Genomic DNA, 27,995 nt, shown 5'->3' with positions numbered 1-27,995 from the left:
GCGAGGTGAAGAGAACAGAGGGAGAGGCGGGCCACTGCACTCTCGGGTCCGGGGGTCCGTTTTGCAAGACAAGCCAGTAGCAGTCGCCGCTTTTGCGTGATGGTCGTTTGCTAGGATTTCCACAGCGGTTTTCTTCAGTTTCTGTACGTTGTGCTTCATCGAGGCGTGGAGTACCTCAAGCCCTTGCCCATTGTCGGAATAGTGTGCTTGCTACAGCCAGCTGATATGTCATCTGGAGAATCTTCGTGGACCGGCGACGAAGAGTGCAATCGCCCTGCGTGGGAGGTAATATTCTTCTGCCACGGTGCAGTGTTTCATTGGCGATGTGAAACTATACATTTGAACACGTATTTTAAAAGTTTCAGTCTAATTAACAGTCGTCCGTGCCAAGCACGGAGAAAGACGATTTCTGTTGGTAAATTTATCCGGACATTTTAGGATGGCATTGGGAGTTGCAAAATTAGTAGGTGGCTCGGCAAATGTGTGTGGCGCGTGAAAAAGCTTCATTTCTTGTTCTTCTGTCACCTTGTTTATCTATGTGCTATCGCGTTCCATTTAACAGATATCGGCGCAGGTGACATATAACACTTATCGATGCAGCACTCGTATATTTTCGGTCCTGCGGGTGGGCGAATAGAACAGCCTCGAATATCGCATGTGCGCTAATATAGTTTCGATAGATTGCGCTTAAGACGAACGTCCCACACCTGTGATCTGTATATGATGATCTATATATGGTGATCTGTATATGCACCGAAAGTATTTTCAACCATACCTCCAAACCTTTCTCTATCTATGTACATGCGGTGATCAGGTGAGGTGGGTGTCGCATTTCTTCTACGGATTCCAACATATCACCAAATCAAAATCTCTGCATGCGACTGTCACCGTTGCAAGCGAGACACGCGTGCTCCTCAAATGTCACGCGCCAGCTGTGGGATTCGCATGCTTGGGCACGTTTACGCCCGTCGACGCGGCACACGATAAATTGAATTGAATTGAATTGAAGTGAAAGAAAAAAGAACACTGTGAAGTAAAAAGAACTCAGATGAATAGTGCACTATACCTTTCCGCGAAGGGCCGAAAGCCTTTCGCACCAATCGCAACAAGTAAAATATGTGAATCAAATTCATTGACGACTGATTTTTGTGTTCTGCATATAGCTTCATTAAAAAACCGGGGCCAAAATGGAGACTACAAAAGTGACATTCAAATCAAATATATACATCAAAAGAAAAGCCAGACTCTTAGAAAAAAGGGTGGAGTATAGTTACACCTTTTAGGAGGTAATAGTTGTCGCATATGTTGTGCCTAAAAGGTTGCAAAGTTCTACCTGCTACCTCACTCTCTGCCAAGAATGATATCGCTTCTGATTCGGTGAGCGAGGGGGGCGCACGCCTTTTTGTAGCAATTCGGATATATGATAATATTGCTTTTACCACCCTTTTACACCCTTTATCAGACGCTATGTTGACCTAGGTGGTAACTATAGAGGTTACCACCTTTTCACACCTTTTTTTCTTAGGGTGCATATACGATGAACGTCTCTGATGAAAGCTGTTCGGCTGATTCATACAAATTGTGCTACAAGAAACATTTTGCAACCATTAGACAGGTGGCACGACACGTTTGGGTTTAATTCAATCAGCTGGTGTGACGTCTAAGGTCAGTATCGGCGAGGGGGGCGTCGTACAAAATTACAGGGGACCGTGCTGTCGAGAGTCTGCTGGGACTGCAAACAGCGTGCTTTATTTTCTCGTTCGCTGAGAGCCTTGGGCCGTTGAATGTTGACTAAGTGACGGCCACATAATTTGGCTTTGCGGAGCGAAATCGGTTCGTACCATTGTACAGCTCCATTGTTGCTTTGGACAATTCACTCCGATTTTGTTCAACTCCCGCGAATTATGACGCAAGCGCGGGATTGTTGGCTATTGTCTGCGGTCAAGATGCTGAATAATCAGTGTCCTTTTTGTCAGCTATATAGAGTGCCGGTTTTGCTGTAATATTTTTAGTCCCACGTATTTTGCAGGTTCTCTGCGTACTTACATTCTATATACAGGGTGTTTGCTCTAACGTGTCCAGAAATTTTATTTAAAGCGAGCGTTAAAAGGGAAACGAGCGCTACGTTTCAGCTACTTGACTAAGAAACAGGTGCTACTAATGAAGCAGTACCTGTTTCTTACTCAAGTAGCAGAAAATTACCACTTGCTTTTCTTTTATTGCTCGCTTTAAATATAATTTCTGGACACGTTAGAGCAAACACCCTGCATGTGGCGATTTCTTCGTTATTTTTTATTATTTTTTTTTGTGTGTTTCTGGCTCCTTGCAAAAATGACGACTCCTATATTTCTGGCTTTTTTAGGGCACTTCATGCACAATTGATTGATCAGTTGGCCAAGTCGTCTTGTTTTTCATCTGTGGGTGGCCATTACACGATTTGTAAGGCTGCGCAGCAAAAAAAAAAAAAAAATCACATCATTCGGGTGAATATCTTGCCCTATATTAGGCACATACCTTTGTTGTGTAAATTTCACGCCATGTAGAAGGACGTTTTCTGAAACGCCCTTCTAATTGGTAAATACGACAAACGCACCATTTATAAGGAGGATGTATTCCACTTAATACACTGCTTCAGATGGGTGTTTCTGCAAACACCTTTTTCGATATTGTTATTACGACTTCCAGTTGAGCCCGCAGAATAAAGAAGGGGTGTTTACTTACAAAAGCACCTCTCAAGGCGCTGCCTACTGCGGACATATACATAGATACCATTCTCAGCTCTCTATTTGTTAGAGTAAGTCATATTCACACCTCAGGGGTAGTTGTGCAGACTCCCATCACTAAAATCTACAGGAAAAGCGCAAAGTACAACCTGTGGAAAACACACGGTACTGCCACGACAACGCGGGACGAGCGCGTTCGCCTGCCGTATGTTCTCTTCTGTTACGTGTACCAGCATAACTAACGCGCTCTGCACATGCTCTCTCAGCTGGAAAAATTCCTTCCACTCGTGACTAACTTCGTAAGGAATTTGCACACTTGACCACCTTTCCTTCGTTATCTCTCTTTGTTATATTCTCAGGAGAAAGAGACACGGAGATATTGCGGATGGCTCTATTGTGATTAGAGATAATTTTCAAAATGACCATGTTCTTACCTGTCTATTGCCTTCCTTTGGAGGGTACATTTCTAATATAATAATTTATTATATAATTTAATTATAATATATTAATATATTATAATATATTATAATTTATAATATAATATTTTTAAGGTATAATATAAATATGTTATTTGTTTGATATCGTATCGTAAATCAAGTCTCGTTCAAAGATTGGATACGCAAAATATAAATGTCGTCGGCGAGCATTTTTTATTTTTTTTAAAGTTCTGTGTTAGTGCCGCGAAGCAACTGTGGCTATGAGCGGCATACAGACGTGGTCAGATGGAGAGAGGACAGCAGCAAGGGGTGGGTGCTAGGGGGTTAGTATGCGTCCGGGGCGGACTTCCGGGGGAACTGTGCCGACATTGGTCTGGAAAAGCTGCCGGAAAATCCAGGGAAAATCTCGGACAAGCACAGCCGGAGCGGGGATTCGAAATTGCGTCACCTTTTTTTTTTTTCGAAAGAACCCGCAAAACCTCAGTCTCGAATTCTCCAAGAATAGGTGACGTCATAGTCAAGCGTAGGTGACGTCATCGTGGGCACTGATATCTGTGTCTACAACAGCGCGCCACTCCGCCCTCCACGCCACGTTGCAACTATATAGTACACTGTAGTTGGAACCGACACCACTTGGAGACAAAGCCTGATCGCTCGAGCGACGTGACGTAACAAGTAAGAGTCCGCCAATCAGGACGTTGCTTTCAGCGGCCGTAGCTATATGGAAAGGAGCCACAGAAAGCGTGTGTTTCAAAATCGAGTGCGCCGATCGGCTGACATCTTTGCTGGCTGGCTGCTGCTATTGGTCCCGGTGTCGGTTGTGCTCTCTGGGTTTTCCTTAGACGCTTTCAGACATATGTCGGCACAGGTCCATTAGAAGTCGGCCCAGGACGCACATTCCCCAGTGCGTCAGTCGTGACGTCGTCCACCACCCCTGTGAGGCCGACAACGGCGAGCCCTTTCACCGTCACCACCACCGCTATTGGTGGACGTCACAGTGGTCGGGTCTGTGGATTAATGTTGCCTACCTGGGCGTTCTTTAACGTGCGCCGAAATCCCGACACGCGGCACACCACATTTAACGTCCCTCGCGGAAGACGGCGTGTCTCAGCAACCTCGTACCCTTCCACCAAGTTGCCACCGTCCTCGGCCGGGTTTGAACCCGCGATCTTGGGATCAGCAGGCGCACACGCTACCGACCGAGGCACCGCGAGGGCGGCTTTCAACTATCCAAGGCACGCTGTAAAAATGCACGTATGCGATGTTGTTGCATGCACATCTGTTGTGCATCGGGGCGTGCATGTGTACAAGTGCATACAAGTTCTGATAAGAGGAGAGAGGGTCATAAATCTGCACGAGCAGGGGCGTCCTCATGCTTGTGTAGGGATGACGTAATACAGATGTGGCGGCCGTTGCCTTCCTCATATCTGCTGCCGCCCTGAGAGATGTTCATACATCGCAAAGTGCTGTCAGGAATGGCGTCTTCTCTCTCTCTCTCTCTCTCTCTGCTTTTCTTATAATTACTATGATTTTTTTTTTTTGCGACTCGACGACGAACGTGAAGCTCCAAGGTAGTGAGCAATTAATAGAGCCATAGGTCAGAATTCGCACAGAGTAATTCATATCGCGAAAATCAGACGCAGAAGATGCGACATAATCTTACGCGCAGGTCCACCAGCATATAGTTGGCAATGATGATGATGACAGACAGAATTTAAAAAATGGGGAGGTGAGTCGCGATTTTTCTAGAAATTCATTCAACATCACATCATCCTGGATTTCACTCGCAGCGCATCATGTCAACGTCGTAATCGATCATTCGACAGTCATCATAACCAACAACAAACATTGGACATCAACTTCAAAAAACACATCACTCAACTTTAGCTTCACATTGCAAGCCATCATGCGACATCTCATCGTGCCTCATGATATGATGGTGAACAATGTCAAGGATGAATATTATGAGTGAATTTGCACCACGAGAGGGCTCTTGTGCCATAAAGCACCAAAACACCACCACCACGAGAGGGACCAAGTAATTTTTGAAAATATATACGATCGCAAAACGACAAAAAACAAAACAAAAAAAAACACTCGCTCAAGGTTGTAGAACCACACATATTATTTACACACGCATGACTTCATTCGCGCAAACCAAACATTCTTTCGTTGGAGAGTCCGTCCACGACGCCGACTTGGAGCCCATCCCCTTTGACAGCCTTTCCTCCTTGCTCTCATATAAAGTATTGCGTTGTTTGAAATACGACCGGCTTTTCTCGGAAGCATGAGAACAAGACGCGGCAGGCATTTGCATCGCTTCTAGTGCAGCTGTAAAAGGCTCCGACGACTACCTGTGTGTTCTTGGCGTTGGCGAGAAGTTCCAGGGTTGGAAGGAAGAGGTTAAAAATTAGGGAAACCGTGTTCAATCTCTTGTCTTTGAAGTGCGCACCTTTTCGGCTTTCCATGGGACAGTATGATAGCACTGAAAAGAACCACTACATTGTGGTGGGAAGAAAATGCATAGGATATTTTTTCACACTTTTCTTGTACTCGTTTGGCGCATTATGACCTTCGATGTTGTTGCGCCATTAAACATCAAACATCTTGTATAAGTGTCTTGTCCTATGGTACACTCTTTTATATCATGTAAGTTTGTCGCCATACAGAAGGGTGTTTTGTAAAACACCTGTCGAAATGATGTATTAAAAAAAACAACACCATTTCAAAGGGCACATTCCACAGAATTTTCTTCCATTTTCATTTTAGAATTTGATTTTTTTTTTTTCTGCGATTGCCTCCACGATAATCTTCATTGGAATCGATGGAAAACATACGCACATCACAGCCGGTGCTGGTATTTCCACCCAGGTTACCACGCAGGCGCGAAACTGGCTCAATTGACTTTTGAGTGGACGATCACAGCGTATAAATTTTACGAGCATGATCAGGGAGAAGAAAAGAGCACGCAGCCCTTGAAAAAGACAGGTATAGGCAGACAACAGCATCATTTTCGTGACGTAATCTTTCTAGCTCACTGAACACAACGTCATGGACTGTCTGACCGTCACAGCTCAATGTTCACCTACGGGGTATTCCCTTGTTAAAGTGCCCCTCTAGTAACACCCGCGCTGTGAGAGTATGGGAGATTCATAAGCTTTGCGCCTGGGGGGAAAAGAAGGAAAGGCAAACAGGCGTTACCGCAATGTCAAAAGTCACCTGCCGTTTCTGAGGTGGTTGTTTTTAAAGCAGTTGGGAGGCGGCTGTTTTATGAAAGTAAAGTGACACCTGCTTTCACGCGAGACGCGCACCTGCGAAACACCCCGCAATCTGTGCGGCCTTCCACAGAACGGTGAGGAAACAATAGCGGTGACGACGAGCTTCATGTAGCGTAAAATATGTATAAGCAGAGAGCCTGCAATGATGCGAATCGAAAGAAAAAGTTATTTCGGAACGTGCCGCAATCGCTCAAGATGCGAAATAATTTAAATTAATTTTCAAAGAACAGTTATCGTCAACATATATCTTCATTGTGGCACTTTCTTTTTTTTTTTTTTTTTTTCTGATGAAGTTTCATTTTCTGTGGATTTTTGTGGATATATATGAATAGGTATGTAGTTCCAAATCGAAACACGGAAACTCATAACCAGCGCGGTGAAAGCGTTGTTGACAGAAACCTGACCTTTTTTTTTGCTTTGTGGAAATTCCCGCACAGCATGCTTGTATGAGCAGAGCATTAAAATGCAAGAGACAGAGGCACAAAACACAAGTAGACAGTATACTAGACTCAAACCAGCAATGAAGCTTTCATTTCAGCGTTGTTCTCCTGGCTTAATATTCAAGTGATTATTATTAGTTATTACTCAAATTAAGTATCTTATTTATTAAGTTTATCGGATAATTTATACTGCATAATATCAACAAATTATTCTTATTTTCCTTTTTAATATGAACTAATTGTTATCTATTTCTGAAAAGTACATGAAAACACAGGAACACATCCAGGAGTGTTGTAAGGTACGGGCAAGGACAAGAAAACCAAAACCGTCACTGCTCTCGTGCAGCAGGACACCCTCGTGATAGACCATGGAACGCGGTATCAGGTATTCCCGAGAGAAGAAAGCAGAGAAGTGATTCTCCTGCTCAGAGACCTTAACGGAGGTGTGCAAGATGTAAACAAACGCTTTTCTCAGCGGTGATCCGTCGTTCATTGCGCTCCAAACACTCAACCCGACACCGAACATTATCTTCTAACAGATATTCGTAACAGCTATACCATTTGCATGACTGCCTGTTCTTCAAAAGTCTGCGAATGCTCGACGGACTTTGTGTGACTCTTGGTATCTGAGTGTTTGCACTCCAAGTGTCTATGTACATTCATGTGTTCAGAGTTGTTTACGTGGTATGGAGTAGCCAGCTTTTACGTTGGCGGTGCCAATTGTTTTCCTTTTTTCTTTCACACACTTCGCAGGAACCAGCTTCAAAATAAGCGTGGATGTACGCAGGGGGGGTCTCTAATTACCTGAATGGCACACAGTAAGGAAACGAGCGCGGGAGGCTGTTACACACAGCTGGTCTAAGTGGTCTTAAAAGTGCAGCGAAAAGATAGGTATTTCTGGTACCATTTGCTTACATTGTCGGGACGACGACGCAGTACGGGCGGATACGTTAAAGACCTCCGCAAAGCAAACTGTGCGCGCACGAAAGGACAGATTCGTGGAAGTATTTTGTGAGGTACGGGAGTGAGTAGGATATATCCGCGGGTACCTGTCGCTTGTGGCTCCTTTGTGTTGTGGCTTCTTCTATGGCTCGCTCGGACCATTAGCGACAGAACTCCCTGAGCCGCTTGGCATTGTTATTTTCTCTCTCGTATTTTCCTGCCAGACGTTTGCGTGGTGGTCTTCTATAGCTGCGGTGTTACTTTGCAAACCCCGCAATATTTTCGTGGAACCGTACACCTATAGTATTATTCAAAGAGAAAAGGAGATGGGCTTTCGATCACGGTTCAGTCAATAGCAGTGACAATTTGCGCTTCTGCAGGGTTTAAGGTGAGCCACGCTAATGATAAGACCACCCAAGCAGGGTTTGTTAGTTTAATTGTACTTTTCTTTTAGCTCGTTCGTTTTCTTGGACCTTTTAAGAGTTTTCTAGGGTCCTTAGTGTTCCGCTCCTTACTCATTCTTGAAATCTGATAGCGATCAGGACTTTGCTGGACATTGCCTTGGAGGGTCGTCAAAGACTGTCTGCGTTCGCACACCGCGAGTACTGGAAAACAAAACGCGAGACGACTATTTATGAGGAAAAGGCTGATGCTGTGAGGAAGAATGCATCTTAAGTTATGTGTGATGCGCTGACATCTACGTGCTTTAGAAATGAGTCAAGCCCCAATAGAATCCGGGAGAGCAGTCGCGCTGTCTTCAAAAGCTGAGCGCACATGCTTTGACGGCTTCTGGACTATTCTGGTTCAGCTCGAATAAATAAGAAACGGAGAAAGTAGTTCGTTGATCGGGTTCTATTACGGCTTTCATCCAACGAGATATCGACGCTGATGTCGACAGTAATGGGAGAGGTGATGTCAAACAGATGTGCATTTGAGATTTGAGGCTTTGTGTGCTCTTTTTCGAAACTGCACGTTGTTGGTCAGCGGCTCCGCTGTCGTTAGGCTACATGCGAGGTCACATGACATCTGCTATATATCTTATATCGTATCACATCATATCTTATCATATATATCTATCTCCGCCAGCTAAGAATGTAGTCCGTACACTGAGAGTGGGGAGTACGAGACGGCGGCGTACTCCAGACTGAAGTGGAAGCGGTTTCACATGCAAATGTGCTCTGAGTACATCGTCCGCAACGAATGTTTTCGCAAAATGGGGGGGGGGGGATATATTTATTAGAACAAAGGAAAAAAAAGGGAGAAAAGGTCAGCCAAACGTGACGTTGGCTTGTTATTCCGAAAAAAAAAGAAACATAAATTAAAGAAGAATAAAATATCAAAATGCAATATGATCAATATATGCAAGCAACAGTTTGAAGCATGCAGGCGCACTATGTTGTGACACGGAGCTGTCATGCGCCCGCCTAAGCCAATCATACACGTCCTTAGATTCGTGGGCGGAGTTGACCTGTAGGGGTTAGCATAAAAGGTGGCTAAAACATGACGGAAGGACAGCAAGTCTGTGCAAGATGCAAAAGTATAGATGCAAGAGAACGAGCAAATTTGGCGAGACGAAGCTGTATAGATTTCTAAACTGAAATGTCGCAAAAAGTAACTAAACTAAACAAGTAACTAAACAAGTAAGTAAACTAAAAGTGTTTGCTGAAGGTTTAGTCCTTGTGGTGCCCATTCTCGGACATCCATATAGGAAAGGTTAGATGTGGATATTTCGCGTCAGTGGTGTATCCGACACCCAGCCCCTACACCCCCACACCCAATGTTTGGCGACACCCCCCCTATCTTTTTTTAGCTGTGCGCCCCCTACAGGATGGGGTGTTTGGAATTCTGGATGCACCACTGTCTCGCACTGTCACTGCGGACAAGACCTGACAGAGTGCTGTCAAACAGGTACTTGTTTCTTGAAGTGACATTGAACAAGTATTATACAGGCATATAAGGTTTCCTGTATGCGTGCAGGTGTAATTCATAGGTTGGCGGAAGCTAATCTTTCATCCATTGTTGTTTGCTCGTAGCTGTGAAACCCTTCTCTGATAAGTGTTATTGTTCAGCCGAACCATGGCTTCCATGATGGCGATTGATTTCCTCTGTCAGCATTACTCGACTGCATTTGTTTACAATGGGAGAGAGTCAGCGCCAGTGATTATCCATACCACCCCTTCACCCCCCCCCCCCAAAATCTGGCAGATACCCCCTAAAATTTTGTGAGTTTACGCAACAATTTCGTTGAAGAGCATAAAAGTACATGGGAGTATCCTGGATATTGTGACGTCACCCCCCTCATGCGCAGCCTGACACACCCCCAAGGACGAAAGTCTGGATAGACCACTGGCCAGCGCATGCGTAGAAGCATTCCCTGCAAGATGCACAACGCTTGGCGAGACTCGTCATATGCATGTCTTTCTGATCTTCAAGACTGACCAATAGACCTTTTTAGAAAAGCAAGCGCCACCTGTGGCACGCAAGGGCTCATGGGAACTTTGAGCGCCCTGATGCATTACGAGATGGCCAGAGACGGAGGTAGAAGAAGAACAACAACATTCCCGGTCAGCGCAGCAGCAGCGTCAGTGGGAGTAAACCATAACCGACGCAGACGACAGAGCAGTGTCCCTCAAAGTTCCCATGCTGCTTTGCGCCGCGCGCTTGGTGGCGCGCGCATCTTTTTAAAATCGTCTATTAGTTTCATCTGAATATAGTTATCGCGCGATCGACGATGTTCTAGGGCTGTGCCATCGTTATACCCCGACCAATAAATATACCATGCGTTAAAAGAGACGTGGAACAACAGCAGACGCAAACAGTTTTTATCCGGTGTCATATAGAAGTGTCACGACACATAGCAAATGGCGGGAGGAAATTTCTCCTTACAGCGAGTCCTTTTGTCGTGCTAATATGGAGTTCTATAGGGGAGTGGAAGCATTCTACGAACAACGATACGATAATGAGGCTGTCAAATCAAAGATCGTCAACATTGATGTCAGTCATTTCAAAGGAATACCGCGATTGGCCTATATCATGCTCCCGGAGCACACCTCAGATCTCTTTTTAGGCAAGATTGTATCTCTACAGATTTTTATCTGCAGCAGCCTCTTGGTGTCGCTGGAAAAAATCGTCCCGTTGATATTTTGAGCGTATATGTGATCGGAACGATATTATTCATTGCGGATAAGATGATGTCAAGATTATGTAGCACTGGGAATTTTCTGACGTCACTGCTTCTTTGTGTCCATTCCGGTCGAGCTTTGGCCCATGGCAAGCTATCATGGCAGAAGATACAGATAGAGAGAGAGAGAGAGAGCAGACATTGATAAAAAAATCCAACTATATCTCACTTTCAGTCCTTCCTTGGCTTACGCAAAGCTTTTCTCTCCAGCCGTGTTGGCGCCTTCTCGGTAGTCACGTACAATACAAAGCTCTTCGCGGCTCTCTGCCATTTCCCTGTACACAATGGAGTGAAACTGACGTCTGTGTTTTCCCTTGCAGCATTCAATACCCTTCGCTTTGTGTATTCCTTTCGCGATGGTCGCGCGCTCGAGATATTACCTGTGCATCCACGTGCACTGACAGTTGAGAGTACGTTGCTCCTTGCTTTTTCTCACCCTCTTCCTCTGCAAATGCGGACCAAAGTTAAAATGAAGAAAAGGATAGTGTCTGATATATAAACCTCTCATCTGTTCACCAATGTAGACTTCTTTTCATTTTCTTTTATTATACTCACTGGCCGGACCCGGATGTGAATCACATCAGGAATGCTGGTCATGATAACGTGGGTCTGCATGCGTTGGATTCGCTGTGGCCGTTGTGTAATCGTGGCTTCCAGAAGGCCAGGAGAGGGGACGTTCTCCAAAATAGAGGGTAAAAAAGATGGAAAATAAATAGAACTGGAAAAATTGAAACTGTTAAGATGGACATAAGCAGAACTGAAGAACATGTCTGTTGAAGTGTCCGCTAGACATTTTCTGGGTGCAGCGAACGATAAGTAATGCCATGAAATCGTGTATCGTTGTGGTAACGCTCATGCGCAGAGATAGGAAGACGTCGGGGGGGGGGGGGGGTCGCGCTGAGGTCGTCTATATTCTGAACCACTGCTCTACCCCATTGCTCGTGGTGACTGATGTCAACGGTGCCGCAGCACTGTGTTGTTGCACCACGTAGAACCTCTCTTGCATCACGACACAGATCATACTCCATGATCATATGCTCAATACCTGCAAACACAGCACAGTTGGACATCGAAGCCTGTGGTCTTAAAAAGCTCCATCGCTGCAGACGACATCCAGACAGTCTGATCACACATTCGTTCAAACGTGATCCTTTCAGGGTCCTTTCATATATCCCGTAGTCTCAGTGTTATCAAGCACGATAAAGTTTATAGTGTCGTTCCTTTTCATGAAAGAAAAATTGCCGTGACTGTCCCACTGCCGTCGAACGGGAAGCGAGTACACATAGTGACCGCGGGTGCTGGTAGAAGCCTCTTCCGCACGATTAGCGACCCCTCCGTTTCGGGTGACCCAGGACGGAAGGCCCCGGGCAGAGGCGAACGAGTTTCCCTTGTGACCAGTCCCATCCTGATACGGCCCACCACGTGTACCCATCGACAAGGTCGGTTGTTGTTGCTCGTATCGACTGTATGATGTGCCTTCTTATAGTGCTGCATCGTTCGCAAGACCTGTATTCGTGCAATACCCTGTTCAGTTGTATGCGTTGTCAGTTGTACCCGTTGTATGCGCGGCATATACAGAGGCTTCTTGTAGCGAAAAGTCCTTCGACGAACGTATCAATTTTCGTAACTTTGTGTCTTGTGTCTTATCTGGAAGACTCCTCATTTGGCCTCACAGTCCGAATTTCTTTTTTTTTTTTTTTTTTGCAAGGTTTGCTCTTCCAGAACTCCGGCCTGTCTTCGCGTCGCGCTCATCATTAATTCATCCTCTCATATTAACCTCTGTGAAGTGGGGTACCGTCCTGTCGCTACCACAGGAAAAAATCCCATGTCATCATCACTTCTCCATCATTTATTGTTGTTGTTGCTTTTCCAGCAGCCTTGTTTTCTCTATGTTTCGTAGTCAGTGTATTTTCCCAGTCTGTAAGTGTTGGAGTAGCCAGACCCGATGAAGTCGAGACTAACATCTCGATATTTTTATTTTTTCCTTTTAACTCTGATTTGTGTCTTGTTGTGTGATCCTATAGCTCCCCAATCTCCGAGGCGCTTGAAAGAAGAAAGATAATACACGCGCAAATGAGGCTTTTCATGACGAAGTTGAACAGCTCAAAGCGCATAGTTGCCTCAGGTTTCCGGCATCGTATGCTATCCTTCGTTTGTGCATTGGGGCAGCGCCCAGCCTGCTGGCCGGCATCAGCCCCATCTCATCATCATTTCTTTATGTGTGTGTGGTTTCTTTTTTCTTCTTTCAAATGGCGAAATTTGTGTACAGTGAGTCCCGAAACGGTCACAACTGGCACGTCAGTTGTCAGTGTCTCTTCAGAAGAACCCCCAGACAGTTTTGATATCCTACCAAAATTTTTTCCCCCTGAACTACCCAAATGTCGTGCCTTATCCATCTGCGTAGGAGCTTCCATGTAGCAAAATTGAGGGGCACGTGCATAGAAAGAAACTCATTCCCTTTGAATAAGCCCCTAACCCATTTAAAGTGAAATAAAACGATAAAGAAAACCGAACAGGCGTCCCACTCCCACAAACAGCCTTTAAAATTCGACACGGTGTTGAATTACCAATGTAAAACGCGAAAGACCTTCCCGTAAGTCCCACTCGTATGTACCGCGTAGAGAGAATGTGGGCTTCTAACGGGAAGGCACGCTTGCGCCGTTCGTCAACAAGGGTCGTCAAAACATTGATCGAACGCGATGATAACCAGCGTTGTCGAGTGCTGGAATTTCCATAGCGCAGCGTGTAACCCACGCACACATACACGGAGCTGCATCCGCCTGCTGACAACCCGATGCGAGGGACAAAGTGGACAGAAGCGGGTCAAGGGGGACATAGAGAGAGGGCCCGAGGTACCGGAAGCGCCTACTGACCTCCTCTTGCTCCTCCTGGTGGTCAGAACGGGTGAATGATGATGGTCGGACGCTGTTATGATCTTCGTTGTTGCTTTTGTCTTAGATCTTGTCTGCATATTGGCATCCAGTCCCATGGACGGACTCGTGGTAACGTGACGCGTAATGATTGTAAACTGGAAAGTTGGTAATATGTGTCAGTATAGATAGATAAGGAAATGTACACCAAAATGTGGTGGCGCTGTGATTTATGGAGCCGTTTGCGTGCTGATTGATGCCGTGCTGCTCGTGGGAGGGGGGGACCATGCGTCGTGGGCCGACTTCATAGGGAACATAGAAGGCATTTGTCCTGCAGCGTGTGATGAAAACCAGAGAGGACACTCAGACTGCACAGGCAATGCGGGGATTCATACCCCGATCTCTGCGCGCGAAAGCGTTTATCCTAAGCTTCCAGAGATGTCCCTGTTTCTGCCTGGTTTAAGATACATACAAACGCAGCTGCATCAGTAACTTTTCCATCGTTTTTCGTTTTTTTTAGCTGGTAAGTTATTAAGGTTTGAACCTGTAAATAAGACAAGTGGATTGAAGCGGGGTAGTTGGTTGATGTACATGCTAATTAAAGTAAAAACTGCAGCAAGAGGACGCGGACAAGCCTGTTAAGGCAGTAAACGACAGACCATGTCTCGCTCTCCTGTACTCGCTAGATGCGAGTCTGAAGGTCTGTCTGTCGTTTACTGTCTGAACCCTCTTGTCCGCGTCGTCTTGCTGCAGTTTTTACTTTAGTATGTACAAACAAGACATTTGCGAGGCATACTTTCCTAATATGTCATATATGGGAGCGCACCATAGGAGGACCACCGAAGTTCCATACGCGAAACAGGGGAATAGTATTGGCAACTCCCTTGCCTGCTTCTTCTCCAAAGTTCTGCGGCTCGTCTAATGCAGCCCATTAATGAGTGAAGCTAGTTCTACCGTCTGTGCTCTACCTTTAATACGTCACGTAGAAGTAGAACGACTTCTCCGTACATCCCTGTGGTTCAATGTTACGGACAATGACATATGAGGAGACTCATTATCGGACACTAGTATGGGTGCACAGTTTCCAGTATTGCAGAGAGAACCCGCAAAATTAAAACTGAGTAAACCGCAAGATATTACTGCGACGAAGATAAATCTGCGTAACATCGTAAGGCGCAGCTTGATGTTCGATATCTTTGCGCCAGAACACTCCAGACTCCTAAATGAGAGCGGCCACGTGCTCTTTTCCTTCATTTTTCTTGTTTTATTGTCATCTTTTCTTTCTTTTTTCGGAGGGAGAGAATTATTTTCTCTACCGCACGATTTGTGAGCGCATTGCATCTCTGACGGCTTCCAGGAAGCACGGTGGGAAGGATTGTTGGCGACGCGGACACAATAAGTCTCCCATATAAGATCCCACGTAATGAGCTCGTGGGCACATTACGTAGCGCTGTCATTAAAAAACGATAAAGCTTCGTATACCCGGACAGGTTTCTCCGCCAGTGCGTCATGCAATTGGGCACAATGAACGCGGTGACATTTTGTAGGCGCGGTACTCTTGCACGTGCTTCAAACGACCAGCTGGGTACTCTAGTTCTTTCAAAGTGGGTGTAGGCAGCTAGCCATTCGGATAATTCGAAGTTACGAATACGCATACGGATAATTCGAAGTTACGTGTCGTGCTTTTTTTCTTTCTTTTTTTCTTGCACACTTGAACTCCTTATTGTACGTGCATGGCCGTATGGTGCTCCGCCAAGGACTCATAATGAATTCAGGGCGCCATCTGTGCTGATTAGCAGCCAGGAAGGCGCCACTAACAAATTGCGAAGTATATGCGCTGGAGCGTGAGACACCGGATGCTTTGCAACTTCTCCAAACAGCACAAACGACTTTTCACAGCAGTGAGAATGTCAGCTCCGTGGGAGAATCTGTATGTGGACCAAGACAGCGGGGTTCCAGGGGAAAGTGAACGTAATAAGGTTCCTGCCCAAGGACAACTTAGATAACCGCGACGGATGTTCGCTCCATAAGAAAACTACAATGGAGAGGTTCTCAATTGCGTTTAATGACCTGCTGACTGACAAACAGTGTTCCGAGATGGCCTCTCTGCACAGGGCCTTCTGGTACATTCGAAATCGCCACCTTTTGGGTCATTTACATGGCGCTTCCTGCGCGACGAAACATCAACGTGTTACGCCCTCAACGTCATGCCAGGTACAAATGATAACTTGCGGCCCCAAAGCGCCAAGCAACAAAATATTGAAGAATGCAGCTGTGGCGTGAATAAGCTTTGTCATAAGCTGGGACGACGTGCAGAGCGGCCTGACGCGGTCAAGTTGCCCCGATCAAGTTGACACCTGCAGGTAGCTTAGACCTCAACACGCTGGAGAATGATAGGCCAGATATTGAGTGACCATTTAGGACATTTCGCTTGGCGTGGTAGACACAACAGGTTATTAACACCCAGCAAGGTGAGATTCTTAAATCTCTGACAGTGTTGGATTTTTTTTTTTTTTTGGGGGGGGGGGAAGTCGTCCAGAAAACGTCAGTTTATACATTGGATTTTCCTCTCTCCCCTCCCCCGCTGCGCGCTCCGACAAAGGAATCGCCCCCCCCCCCCCCAAACCGAGGGTCTCGATCAGCCCCTGTCACTGACACAGTGATGTTCTCGATGTCCGGCGCTTGTATGTCTAGTGGAGACGCATCCGGTGACCATCTCACGATGGTCCCTCCCTCGACGCTGTCACGGTTACAGCACGGACGCTGCAGCGACGCGGTATTTCGAAGTTACAGTCATGTACATTCACACAGCCAGACCCCATATGGGTCCATGGAACTCATGACACTGATTCACTCAAAGTTCTTCCACGTGGATCCGAAGTGATCATCAAGGCCATGGCTACCTCTGAAGCATGAGGGGACGGCTTTAAACCTAAGGACACCTGGTCAGATAATACAGATAAGATAATTACAGCAATTCTTAATGGTTCCTTTCTTAAAGGAACACATACTGGAACCTCCCTCTCTCTGATCTCACTGATTCCGTGTTAACTCCGCAACTGTAGCTATGAGCAGCGTAGAGATCTCGTGGGCAGATGGAGAGAAGACAGCAGGAAGGAGTATGGAACAGGGGGAGTTAGTATGAGTCCTGGGCCGACTTCAGGGAGAACTGTGCCGACATTCGTCTGGAAAGTCTTCGGGAAAACCTCAGACAGCACAGCCGGTGGTAGGATTCGAACCCACCACCTCCAAGTCTACAGCACGACCTTGACTATCACCAACGAGCTGATAATACAGGAACCACTTTTGTTTCCTCCGATGTATCACGTTTTTGTCGCGGTCATTTTTCTCAAGAGCGATCATTATTCATATCACGGACGCAAAATCCTCCCCCTACATTAAACCGTTACATCATGAATGCAATATATCTATACTTAGCACATTCGTTCCACCACCGTGTAAGCAGTCTTCCTTCCGCATAGCAACGCCTGCTGCCTGTGTACGGGCAAAACCCGCGAAAAGTCATTGCGTGAGCGGAACATCATATAAGCATTTCCCCATTAAAGCACAACGGGAAACGTGGCGTCACCGTGCAAAATTTATTGCATTTCTTCGGCCTCCCCCTGCGGTACGGACTTTTAATTATATATACACAGCACGGCAAGGTGGAAATGGCAATCAGTGACCTGGAAACCTGACCGAATGGCTCAGTCACTGGCAAAGATTCCTCCCAATCGGCCTTGGAGCCTATTCTGCGGCGGCCTTGAACTTTCATGCCGAACACATCAGGTGATTTTTGGGCTATGTTCACTGCACGAAACCGTTGCTTCCGGAAAGAGGCCGCAATCAATCGACAGGGGCGGTTTGCGCTGCCTAGTGAGGGGAAAAAATAACTTAAATTTATTCGTGGCCTAGTGAACAGCTCTTCCTTTGTGCAGAAAAGAACGTGCTTCTTCTTCTTTTCTTTTCTTTCTTTCTTTTTTTTTTCTTCTGGCAATCATCGGCTTGGGTGGACTAGCTGGTAATCAGTCCGCATACTGTTCCCATGGTCGCTGGCGCGGACTCTGCCGACGACGCCAGCACTTTGGGCTCCCGTGGCGTGTTAGGATGATCGTCTTCCACGCCGATACAGGGGGGCGACACGGGTTCGAATCCCGGCACCGGCTGTGCTGTCTGAGGTTTTCCCCGAGTTTTCCGAAGACTTTCCAGACGATTGTCGGCACTGTTCCCCCTGAAGTCGGCCCAGGACGCATACTAACCCCCTCCCCCCACTCCCCCACTCCTTCCTGCCGTCCTCTCCATCCGTTCACATCTGTACGCCGCTCATAGCCACAGTTGCGTCGCGGCGCGTACACGAAATTAAAAAAAAAGAAAACACATGCTTATAGTATATGAAGCTGGGAACTGACAACAACGCACCCCCTGTACGGAATATAATATTCCACAACAACACAATATTTGCCACGAATCATCCGTAATTTTTTTTTTTCCTTTTCTTTTTCGCGCACAGCTGATCTGCAGCCTTTGAACCGACACGATCTCTTCTGAGATTGGGTTACTTCGTCAGCTGTCGGCGCTTGCCAAATCACTACAGCGTCATTTGAATCGAGGAACGGAATTTAAACGAGGAAATTGAACGTTTGAACCTGGCTATCCGAAAGGGAACCCGGAAAAAACGCATGGTCCCCGGAAGGGGAGGACATCGTAAAGAAAGACAAATATTTCACCGAAATGTGTGTTCGAGGAAAAACTTCCACTACTGGAGAGAGGTTAACCAAACACAGAGGGTCAGACACAGCAGCTATGCCTCAAAACGCCCTGTCTCAACAGTCCAAGAACGCTAGTTGATTATAACTCTGGTGAGCAGGAAAGGGTACCCAGAGAAGGCCTGCTGAACTCTGCATACACCGGTCCAGCTCTTGGAGGCCACTGTGTTCATTTTAGGTCATACCATTACTTCGGTGAAGTCCTAGAAGGGGGTAATGTTGTTGTTGTTGTTGTTGTTGTTGTTACCAAGCTGCATGCGCGCCAATATGGCAGCATGTCGTACAGAGTAAAAGCAACTGGATGCAATATCCAGATACTTTAGCTCGGAGGGGACAGCGCGTCGTATGTGACTTCATTCATACTGTCTTTATACATGTTCCAGCCTCAGAACAGTTACTTTTTGCCGTACATTTGCCTTGGAGCGCCGGGGAGGAAGTCCGAATGCCTAAAAGCTTCACTTACGTACAACAACTAACGGCCATCTCTCCGAAGTTGCTCGACACATTAGTGGGAGTGTAAGTTACCGCTGCCAAACCACTACAGGTCGTGAGCTAGTACTCGCGTGTGCGACACGCACGTTTTATGAAACGGCTAAAAAAAGTGCTAACGAGAACGAGATAGCTGCGGAGGTGGTGCAATCGCTTGCCATGGTTGACCTCAAGGCGAACAAGCGTGCAGCGCGGGCGCAACAAGAAGCCACACGAGGATGGCCAATCTGATGCCACTTCAGCGTCTGATAAGGGATGAGAGCTTGTGTCCATTGCAGCACGTGCTACGTTCTAAAACTTGGGGGCCCTGCCACGCACAGACAATGCTGTTGGTTTAGGCCACGCTGACCCAGTGCATCATGATAGCCATCGGTACATTGTTCTAGCGTGACCATTGCTCAACAACATCGCCGTACAACCTGTTCCTGAGCCAAGCTGGAATACCGTCTGTGGACACTCTGTAACCAATGTTACCCACAAAGATTAAACCGATGACCTGGGTATTCCAGTGCGGTCTATATAGTTCCTGTTGTAAAGAATTATTCTGAAATCGGGATATTGATGTGCTTCGAGACCAGAAGGTAGTGGATGTTAAAAATTGTGAGTTTTCTTGAATGTGTATTCTTTAGTGTCAAGGGTTGCTGTTCTGGATTGGATAGGATTGTGAAGAAAGATAGGGAGAAATTACAGGTTGCTGTCCTACATCGGACAATATGAATGTAAACTTCCTGTAATGTTTTAACGCCAAATATAGTGCCTCATTATTTCCCGTTTCATTTTCCTGGAGGCCACTATTGTTATGCTGCACTCCACAACACGTACTGTATGTGACTATGTGACTTCTCCTGCTTAATTGCTTCACCTTATAAACGGAAAGTTTGCATTCATAAGGAAGCTGTCCTACTTCGGTCGTTATGAATGTAAACTTTCTGCAAGGGCTATGAAAGGAATGTTTAACTATATACTATAGCAAAGCATGATTTCAATAAAGGCACTACCAAGGGATATTCCCAGGATCTTCGTCCCGGGGGGAGGGGGTGATATTCATATTTCCTGCTTTTTATAGCAGGCCTTTTTTTTGTTTCAAGATTTTGGGGGCACTAGTGATGTGTGTGGGTGCTGGGAAAACCACTGGGTGCTCCTATACTTTCACGGAGTATTTATCATGATATAGCTGCCACAGCTCGAGCACTTTTCCTTTTCTTTTCTTTTTTTTATGGTGGTTGGTTGAAACGTTTCTGTAGAGCGCTTCGTCCGGAGCAAAATAGCTATTATCTAATTGCGTCGGAAGTTAATATGACAGGTTGCTCCCTCATACCAGACGTCTTGTCGCACCAATAGTGGCCCGGAATCCGACTTGCAAGATGAAGAACATAAAAATCCACATAGGAAGGTCCAGTATAGCTACCAGGGTCCACAGCCTCCAACCTTTCTGAGCATCGCTCGCTTCCCCTCGCGTGAAAGGTCATACATATTATAATGAATTAATAAAATTGTGTATTAACACTGTGGCGCGTCACAAAGGGCATGACGTGCATTCTATCTCAACGGGTATCAAGACCCACTCAATCCATATCGCATCCCTTTTGTTTCTGCTTCTTTTGTGAGTATGCGCAACTCGTCAAGTTCACCATCCAGTTTCTGAAGTTATGCATTCTAAGCAGAACGAAGTGCTTAGTACCCGTCACCATGGGCCATGGTAGCGTGATTTACGTGCAGCGGTATGAACTTGACGTCGCGCGTGGCTGCGCAGCCCCTCTGCATTGAATAAGAAAGCAATGACCTCTAGATCTAGAGAGACGCGCTTGTTGGAACAACACCGTGTATGTACGTAGTAGTGTTTCCGCTGCATTTCTTTGCGATATCTGAATGTTGTGACAAAGGCTAGTAGATCAGCCCGTCGCCTGGTGGAGAACCCTGCGATTCAGTGAAGGTGGGCAGTGGCGGGGCTAAATGGAAGAACAAGGGTGTTCAACGGGCTTTACCGTCCTTTTGTTCACTTTCTTACGCAGGACTATATATACTCCATTTCTGTGAATGCGTGTACTTTACCCGACATCCTCCCCGGGATGTGTCCTGACCTGTGGTGTGACTGGGATCAGACGTACTAAATCGTGTTCATTTTTGTCTTTCTAGCTGGAAGCAGAAATCCTGCGTTTGACGACACGTCTGATGATGCGGGAACGAGACCTGAAACTAGCCAAGCAGCAAATCAAGCAAGAAAGCACCCGGAGCTCACAAAGTGCTGCGTCATGGCGGTCAAAAGTGAAGCAGAAAGACGAGCAACTCAAGGCACTCCTGCATGAAAAAGACGAAGAAATGAAAGTCATCGTGTCTCAACTCCTGCTTCTGGAAGGACAGCTACGGAAAGAACAGCAACGCATCGAAAAGATTCTCGAAGAGAAGGACGCCATCATCAGGTTTCAGAGACACGAGCTCGTCAAGCTCAAGAAAGACAGGATGCGATCGCAACGCCATCTAGACAGGGTAACGAGAGAAGAGTCAATCGACAGTTTAAGTAGCCTTCCGGTCGACAGTAAACTGCCAGTTGCGACTGTCACAGCCGAGACACAGACACAACCCGAAGACCTGGCGGAAACTTCTCCAAAATCGCTAACAGCCTTGCAGCAACTTCGCAGCGATTTGATACGCAGTAGGGCAGTGCAAGACCTGACGAATCTGCCCAGCAATCACGCTAAAAAAGACAGACAAAAGTCGACGCTTCAAATAACCAGATCAGAAGGGGACGACCAGAAGGCGAGGAAGCTGGAACGAGACGAGTGTATGGACGAGTTTCTTGAGGAGAAAGACCTGTTGAGGATTGAAGAGTTGGCCGTGCTGCACGAAACCCAGCATAAAAGAAGAGGACTGTACATCCAAAGATCATTTGGCAAGATCAGGGACATTCGTGGCGGAAGAATGAACGTGTCCAAGGCACATAAAGGCTTAGTCGGTGTAGCGGACACGCTCTCAAGTTATACGAGGCACGATGAGTATTTGTAAAAATGGAGAGACTCGTTGAAATGTGCAGTAACCGTAATATTTATGAAAGAATGCGGTATTTTGCAGAAAGAAACGTACGCAACCGTTGTGTCTGTATACCACGAAGTGCCATGTCGATCGCCATCGTTGTGCTGATGAAAAATCTCCGTCCGTGTGGCGTACGAAGTGTATTGTAATTAGTGCCCTCATCCTTTTTCATACGGGGTATTATGTATGCTGCAGGGAGAATCATTAGTCGCTAACATATTCGATCAACATTCTGAACCAGGAAAGCTGTGAAGCGGCTTCTCATCTGACAGGACGAAACATTTGGTGGTGGTCACTTTCGACCAGATGTGAGAGGAATGTGGAACGATGTAGAACAATGTAGAACAATGCAAAGATATGAGCGTTATAATTGGAGTCCGCACAAGTGCCTTCTATTTTTGTGGCGTGAAGGAAGCAACGCTTTTGAAGCAGTGGCTGGTATACGTCTCGATTATTCGTAGCCCGAAGCCAAGTGAAGATATATATTCGCCCTTTCAAGCATAAGCATTGAATTTCCTCCCAAAAATGAGCCACTGTATACTCATGAACAGGCTACAGCAGTAATTTGTTACGCGTGCGTAAAGCGTTTAGTATAGTTGCGTTCCTGCCATGATCCGTCTAAAGCGAAAAGAGTATCATGCATAAATGTCTAGCAAGGATTGTCCGTTGCTCGCGGGCATCACCCATTTTCTGTGGAAAATGTTTGCTGGTCTAGTCAGTGCTGATTACTCGATACCTATCTTCTTCCAGCACGCTTTGTTCGCATTTGCACCGATGCGTTTGCATTTGAAGCGAGCTTGTTGACAAGGGGACAGGAGTGCAGCCCCTTCGTGGCATACAACTATGCAGAATCCGCAGGATCCCACGAAGTATGCCCATCGGGCCGTTTTCAGGTGCTCCTGGTACCTTCCTGCTATAAGCCATACGTGCGTCACAGGGGTGTGTCACGTGATGTGTGTTATGTGATGAGCAGCTAAAAGGGTGGTTTAAACTGAATCATCTGTATAAGGGTTGTGAGGTATTAGTGGGACCAGCTGTCCTGGTGCGACTTTCTCTTACATTTAACAACGTATATAGCTGTACTGGCAGACCTGTATGAGAAGGCAAGTGTCAAAAATAGAACTAAACTGAACCGAAGTGATTACGCTGCAAGCAGTCTGGCAGGAGTCAGAGCCAGGAACACTGGCTATGGCAATGCTCTGACTGTTGGAAGTTACGTTCAGGAAGTGCGCGGTGTTATGGTATGGTAGCCTTTCGGCATACTGTCTACAGAACGAGAAGCAACAGGGCCAACACCTCACAGACGATTATAGGAATTGGCTAGGAAGTGTTGGCAGTGCACTCCTGTGGTGATAAGAGCTGAGACTAGGAGCTGGTGTACGGATGAATAGGCCAACATTACCTTTAGCTTGAGGACGGACGAGAAGTAGACAGGCGAGGCACGGGGGGGGGGGGGGGGACCAATAATATCTTCATTTGACATCGCAAGGGGGTTACGTTGGGGAGATTTTATTGCAGAGAGAGGGCGTGAAGTGTGACAGAGGGTTGGCTGGTGCAGCCTCGGGCTTGGTTATGACTGCGTTCGCATTTTCTCTGAAGTTGCGGCAGTAACCAACGCCCAAGACTGCATCAGTCAAGTCAACTCTCTGCCACACTCCTGCCTCTCTCTGTAATTTCCTTTCCTCAACATGACCCCTTGGTGCCACATAAAGCGATCGTTGATGGCACTGAGTCTCGTCTGTTTACTTCTTGTTGTGGTCCGTTCTCAAGCTCAAGGTAGTTGGCCACATACTGGTTATAGTGTTCCGCGGTCCTGTGTGGCATCTGCTGCGCCTGTGGGCTATGCTGCCATTTCCACTTTCTGGCATATCGAAGGCAAATCTAGCTAACTCTGCTTGGCTGCTTGTGACATGTCTATGTTTACATGCCTTCCTAGGTTTCATTGCCACTTAACGAGCTGCATATACACACAAGAAAAGTCTTCAGGGTACCTAACAAGAAAGAGAAGTAATGGCCTTCGAGGAAAATCGTATTTTATTGTGTTCTTAATGAGAAATAAAGATACTAGAATCAAAGAAATAAATAAAAGTTTTCGGCATTCTTCATTGTTTATTTTACGTCAACTGCGAATGTCCCGCAGAGACGTAAGAGTAAACCGGGATGAGATAGGTGATGAAGGCATTCTGGCGCGCGGTGCAACTTACACGGAACTGTGTCGGTATTTTGCGCTTGCAGACCCCCCCCCCCCCCAAAAAAAAAAAAAAAAACTGTAAAAGCAGGCAACATGGGCTGGGATTTGGAAGAGTACGTATCACCTACAGGTCCCCGCGCAGGATGCGGTCATCCTAACCCCGTGGCGTCTCTGAAGAATTGGAAAATGTCCACGTCCCACAGGAAGAATAGCACCGCGTGCGTGGATAGGAGCCGTATGTTTCTTTTCTCCATGTCTTTTCATTATTTCAATGCCTTCTTATAGTCTCTTCTGAAATGTATAGTCAGGCGCCGGACCTTTTATACAACCATCGTCCAATACACATTCTGTCTTTCAAGCTGTGACACGGAAGGAATGGCACAACTTCAGAGCTCTATACAGCAGTATTTAAAAATGGTTCGTAATTTACCCTGCCTTTCCACCACTCGGCGCTGTTCGGTCCCTGGATCACGAAGCGACATCCTGGACAACCCAACCACGACTGGATTGAGTGAGAGTCCACATCTTCGGTTCTATGTAGGTCAAAACCATCCCAGAAGGCCAGCTGTATAGCGGTTTGGAGACATCAGGCTGAACATGCATCTCTCGGGATCGAGGTGTGGCACTCGTCGAAAAAGCCAGACGGCCGTCGGGAATCGAACTCGCTCGAGCTCTTGATTACCGGCCAAGTGCGCTAAGCGATTAGTCACACCGGCAGCGCTTGACCGGTAATCAAGAGGTGCAGGTTCGATTCTCGCCGATGTCTGCCTTTTTCGACGACTCACATATTTCGGTCTTTCATGCTCCTATGCGCCTTGAGGAAAATGTTTTGCCTCCCAGCCTTAGAATATGGGGGAGGGGAGGGGTATACGTTTATTGGAAGAAAAAGAAGAAGAAAAGGGGAAGAAGTCGGGTGCAAGTCGACTCGGAATAGTTACATTCCATCTGTCAGCACGCTTGGTAATAAGTATAGGGTTTCCCGTGTTTGACATTTGCCGAAAAACACAAGCCGAATATATTGCTGGAAATTCGCCACGTTCGGAAAAACTCCCAATTACACTCTTGCATATAGTGCTACATGCCTAAAATGCCGTTATCCCGTTGCATTTGTTTTCCTCCATTTTCGTTTTTCCATCACCTCGCTTCCAGGTGGAAAGCGGCGAATACCGCATTGCGGAGCTGCAAGCCTTTTGTTCAGGGAAAACCCTTCCCTTGCAGCACTTTTATTCCTGGGTCTAGGGGGTTCAAGTACACGTAGAACCCTCCAACAAAGGTAAGGAAATTATTTGGGTTCTCAATGTCTTCCTATACTAAGCTGCCCTGCTTTCATGAGTCATTATAGCTGCCGGTTTTTCGGCATCTATGCTGCGAAAATGTGTTAAAATGACGAAACTATTCGAATCTGACAAAAAATAAATAAATACCGAAAACACCCGCCGAAACCCCGCGGGAATAAATACCGAAAATGCAATGTAACAAACATCACACGAACAGAAACCTGCGGCACAGTTCGACACTCTGTCGCCTTTTCTCCAGTAGCGTAGTCAGAAAAATATTTTGGGAGGGGTTCTATGTGTGGGCGTACCCAGAATTTTCTCCAAGAGGAAGGGGGGCGGGGGGGGGGGGGGGGCAAGGCGTGCAACCCCATCACCTCTTTTTCTGGAGACGGACACTGCTGACTGTGCTCATGTTAAGCGATTCCTATTATCATGACACATGAGACAAATCATGACCTATGAATAAAGAGTGCACAATTTTCACAAGTGACCTTGAATCTCCGGGGGGGGGGGGCACGCCCCCACCTTGTTCCCCTCTGGTTACGACCAAGACTCTATGGGAACTTTTCGTGGGGGGGATTTCATCCCTGTTTTCCCTCTTCCACATGCACTATCAGAAGTAGGAGTTCAAGGATTTTTGAACCCCAGGAACCCCGCTCCACCCCTTTCCTACCTGGGATATCCCCAAAAATCGACCCCCGGGGGAGGGGGGCATTTGTATGGGAAGATGTTTAGTGTATGTATTGGTAGCCGAGCTGTGTTGAGAAATAAATTTCAGGGGGAAGAAAATTTGGAAACAGAAAAAAAAAAAAAAAAAATGAAACGTGCTGGACGTGTGCAAAAGACAATGAACAAACTCCCCGTCAATCCGTTTCGTTCGAAATCGACGTATTTTCTGAGTGTTCAGTTTTTTCCTGTGGACAACGACAGCGCGGCCGAGCGCCGGAGGAGGAGCATATTACGGGAGGGGGCGGTCGGCTCGCGTGACGTTTCGTGACGTTCTTTCAGGACTGTCGAGAGACCGGGGATAGCAGGGGGCGGGACTCAATCCCGGAATACTGCGGAAAATGGACCGCCCTCTTGACGTCGCATTTTTCACCCCCGCCCGTGTCCTGCTCCGCGGGAAAGTTTATTTGCGTGGATCTCGTTCGTTTCAGATGCCTCCAATAAACAGTACCGCTCGAGCTGCGGGAAACTAATTCGCGGACCTGATAAAGTTCGAAATACGCTACCGTTTGCAAGAGAAATTAACGAATCGATGCTTGGAGAGCGAACTATCCCTTTAAAAATCCCACAAATGACGCATCAGCACCTGCACTCTAAAAGCAGATGGTGGTGGTCGTGGTGAAAAGGCTCTCAACACAGAACTTCATTGCATAGAACACTCTGCGGCCACCATAGCCACGAACGATAGGGTTATCGCTTCTAATTCGAAGAGAGAGGAAGGCGTACGTCCAGGGGCGGGGGATCCAGGACTTTTTTGAGAAGGGGGTCCAGCCTTTTGGCCAGCAAGGTATTAGATACATGACCTAGGTCATTTAAACAGAAATTAATGAGGGTGTCACGACATCATGACCCTCCTCTAGATCTGCCCCGGCGTACGCCTTTTTGTGTCAGTTATCATATATCGAAATTGACACAAAAAGGCGTACGCCCCCTCTAATCAGAAGCGACAACCCTATCATCAGGGGCGGATCCAGACCCTCGGTTTGGGAGGGGCGCGGTTCCTCTGTCGAAGCGCGTAGTGGGGGAGGGGAGAGAGGGAATACAGTGTATCAACTGACGTTTTTTTTGGGGGGGGGGCGATTGCCCCCCCCCCCCTTGGATCCACCACTGCCTATCATTCGCGGCAATGGTTGGCGCAGAACGTGCTATGAGGTGAAGCTCTATTTGTAGAGCGGCACAGTTCCCTCAGAAGTCGGCCCAGGACGTTAGTCGTGACGTTGCCCACCTATGTGAGGCCAACAACGCGGCGAGCCCTTTCATCACCACTGTCTGTTTGTCGAGTGTGCTATTGCATCACGCCTTACAATGTGAGACTGTTTCAGAATACATATTGATTGTCTGAAACATTCGTAACATTTGAAAAATTATATCCATCAGTTTCCTATGCGAAACTGACAGCGGAAGCGAGACATCCGCAGATGCCTCGGAAGTCTCAGAACAGCGGAAATATACTCAGCGGGTGCCGTCAGCTCTACAACTGTCACAGCACGGTTTACTCACAAACTACGTGGACTATCTATTTACTCTACAAAAATACTGCGCTTGTCTGCCGGTGCATCACAGGGCCCTTCGCTTGTCGGGTGAGGCTTCTGGCGCTTCTGCATCCACTTGTAAGCCGTTCCTAGTGCGCATGACGCAGACAGTC

The 27,995-nt window shown here is 46.7% G+C and overlaps 1 protein-coding gene across 1 annotated transcript; it reads left to right on the top strand.

The window, feature by feature from the left end:
* Positions 1–3: 3 nt before the first annotated feature.
* Positions 4–24,256, top strand: LOC135368555 (uncharacterized). The gene is made up of 2 exons (XM_064601932.1): positions 4–285; positions 21,263–24,256. Exons 1-2 carry the CDS (start codon positions 226–228, stop codon positions 22,127–22,129), a joined length of 927 nt encoding a protein of 308 aa, XP_064458002.1. The 5' UTR covers positions 4–225; the 3' UTR covers positions 22,130–24,256.
* Positions 24,257–27,995: the final 3,739 nt, after the last annotated feature.

This window comes from Ornithodoros turicata, chromosome 9 (genome assembly GCF_037126465.1).
Source record: "Ornithodoros turicata isolate Travis chromosome 9, ASM3712646v1, whole genome shotgun sequence".
NCBI lineage: Eukaryota > Metazoa > Arthropoda > Arachnida > Ixodida > Argasidae > Ornithodoros > Ornithodoros turicata.
Note: the sequence above shows the minus strand (reverse complement) of the source record. Positions and strands in the feature narration are given on the sequence as shown.

Excerpts from the sequence above, each read along its gene's own strand:
- LOC135368555 (XM_064601932.1), top strand. The coding sequence starts at position 226 with ATGTCATCTGGAGAATCTTCGTGGACCGGCGACGAAGAGTGCAATCGC. Across the intron at positions 286-21,262 it reads GCAATCGCCCTGCGTGGGAG|CTGGAAGCAGAAATCCTGCG; the intron begins GTAATATTCTTC and ends TTGTCTTTCTAG.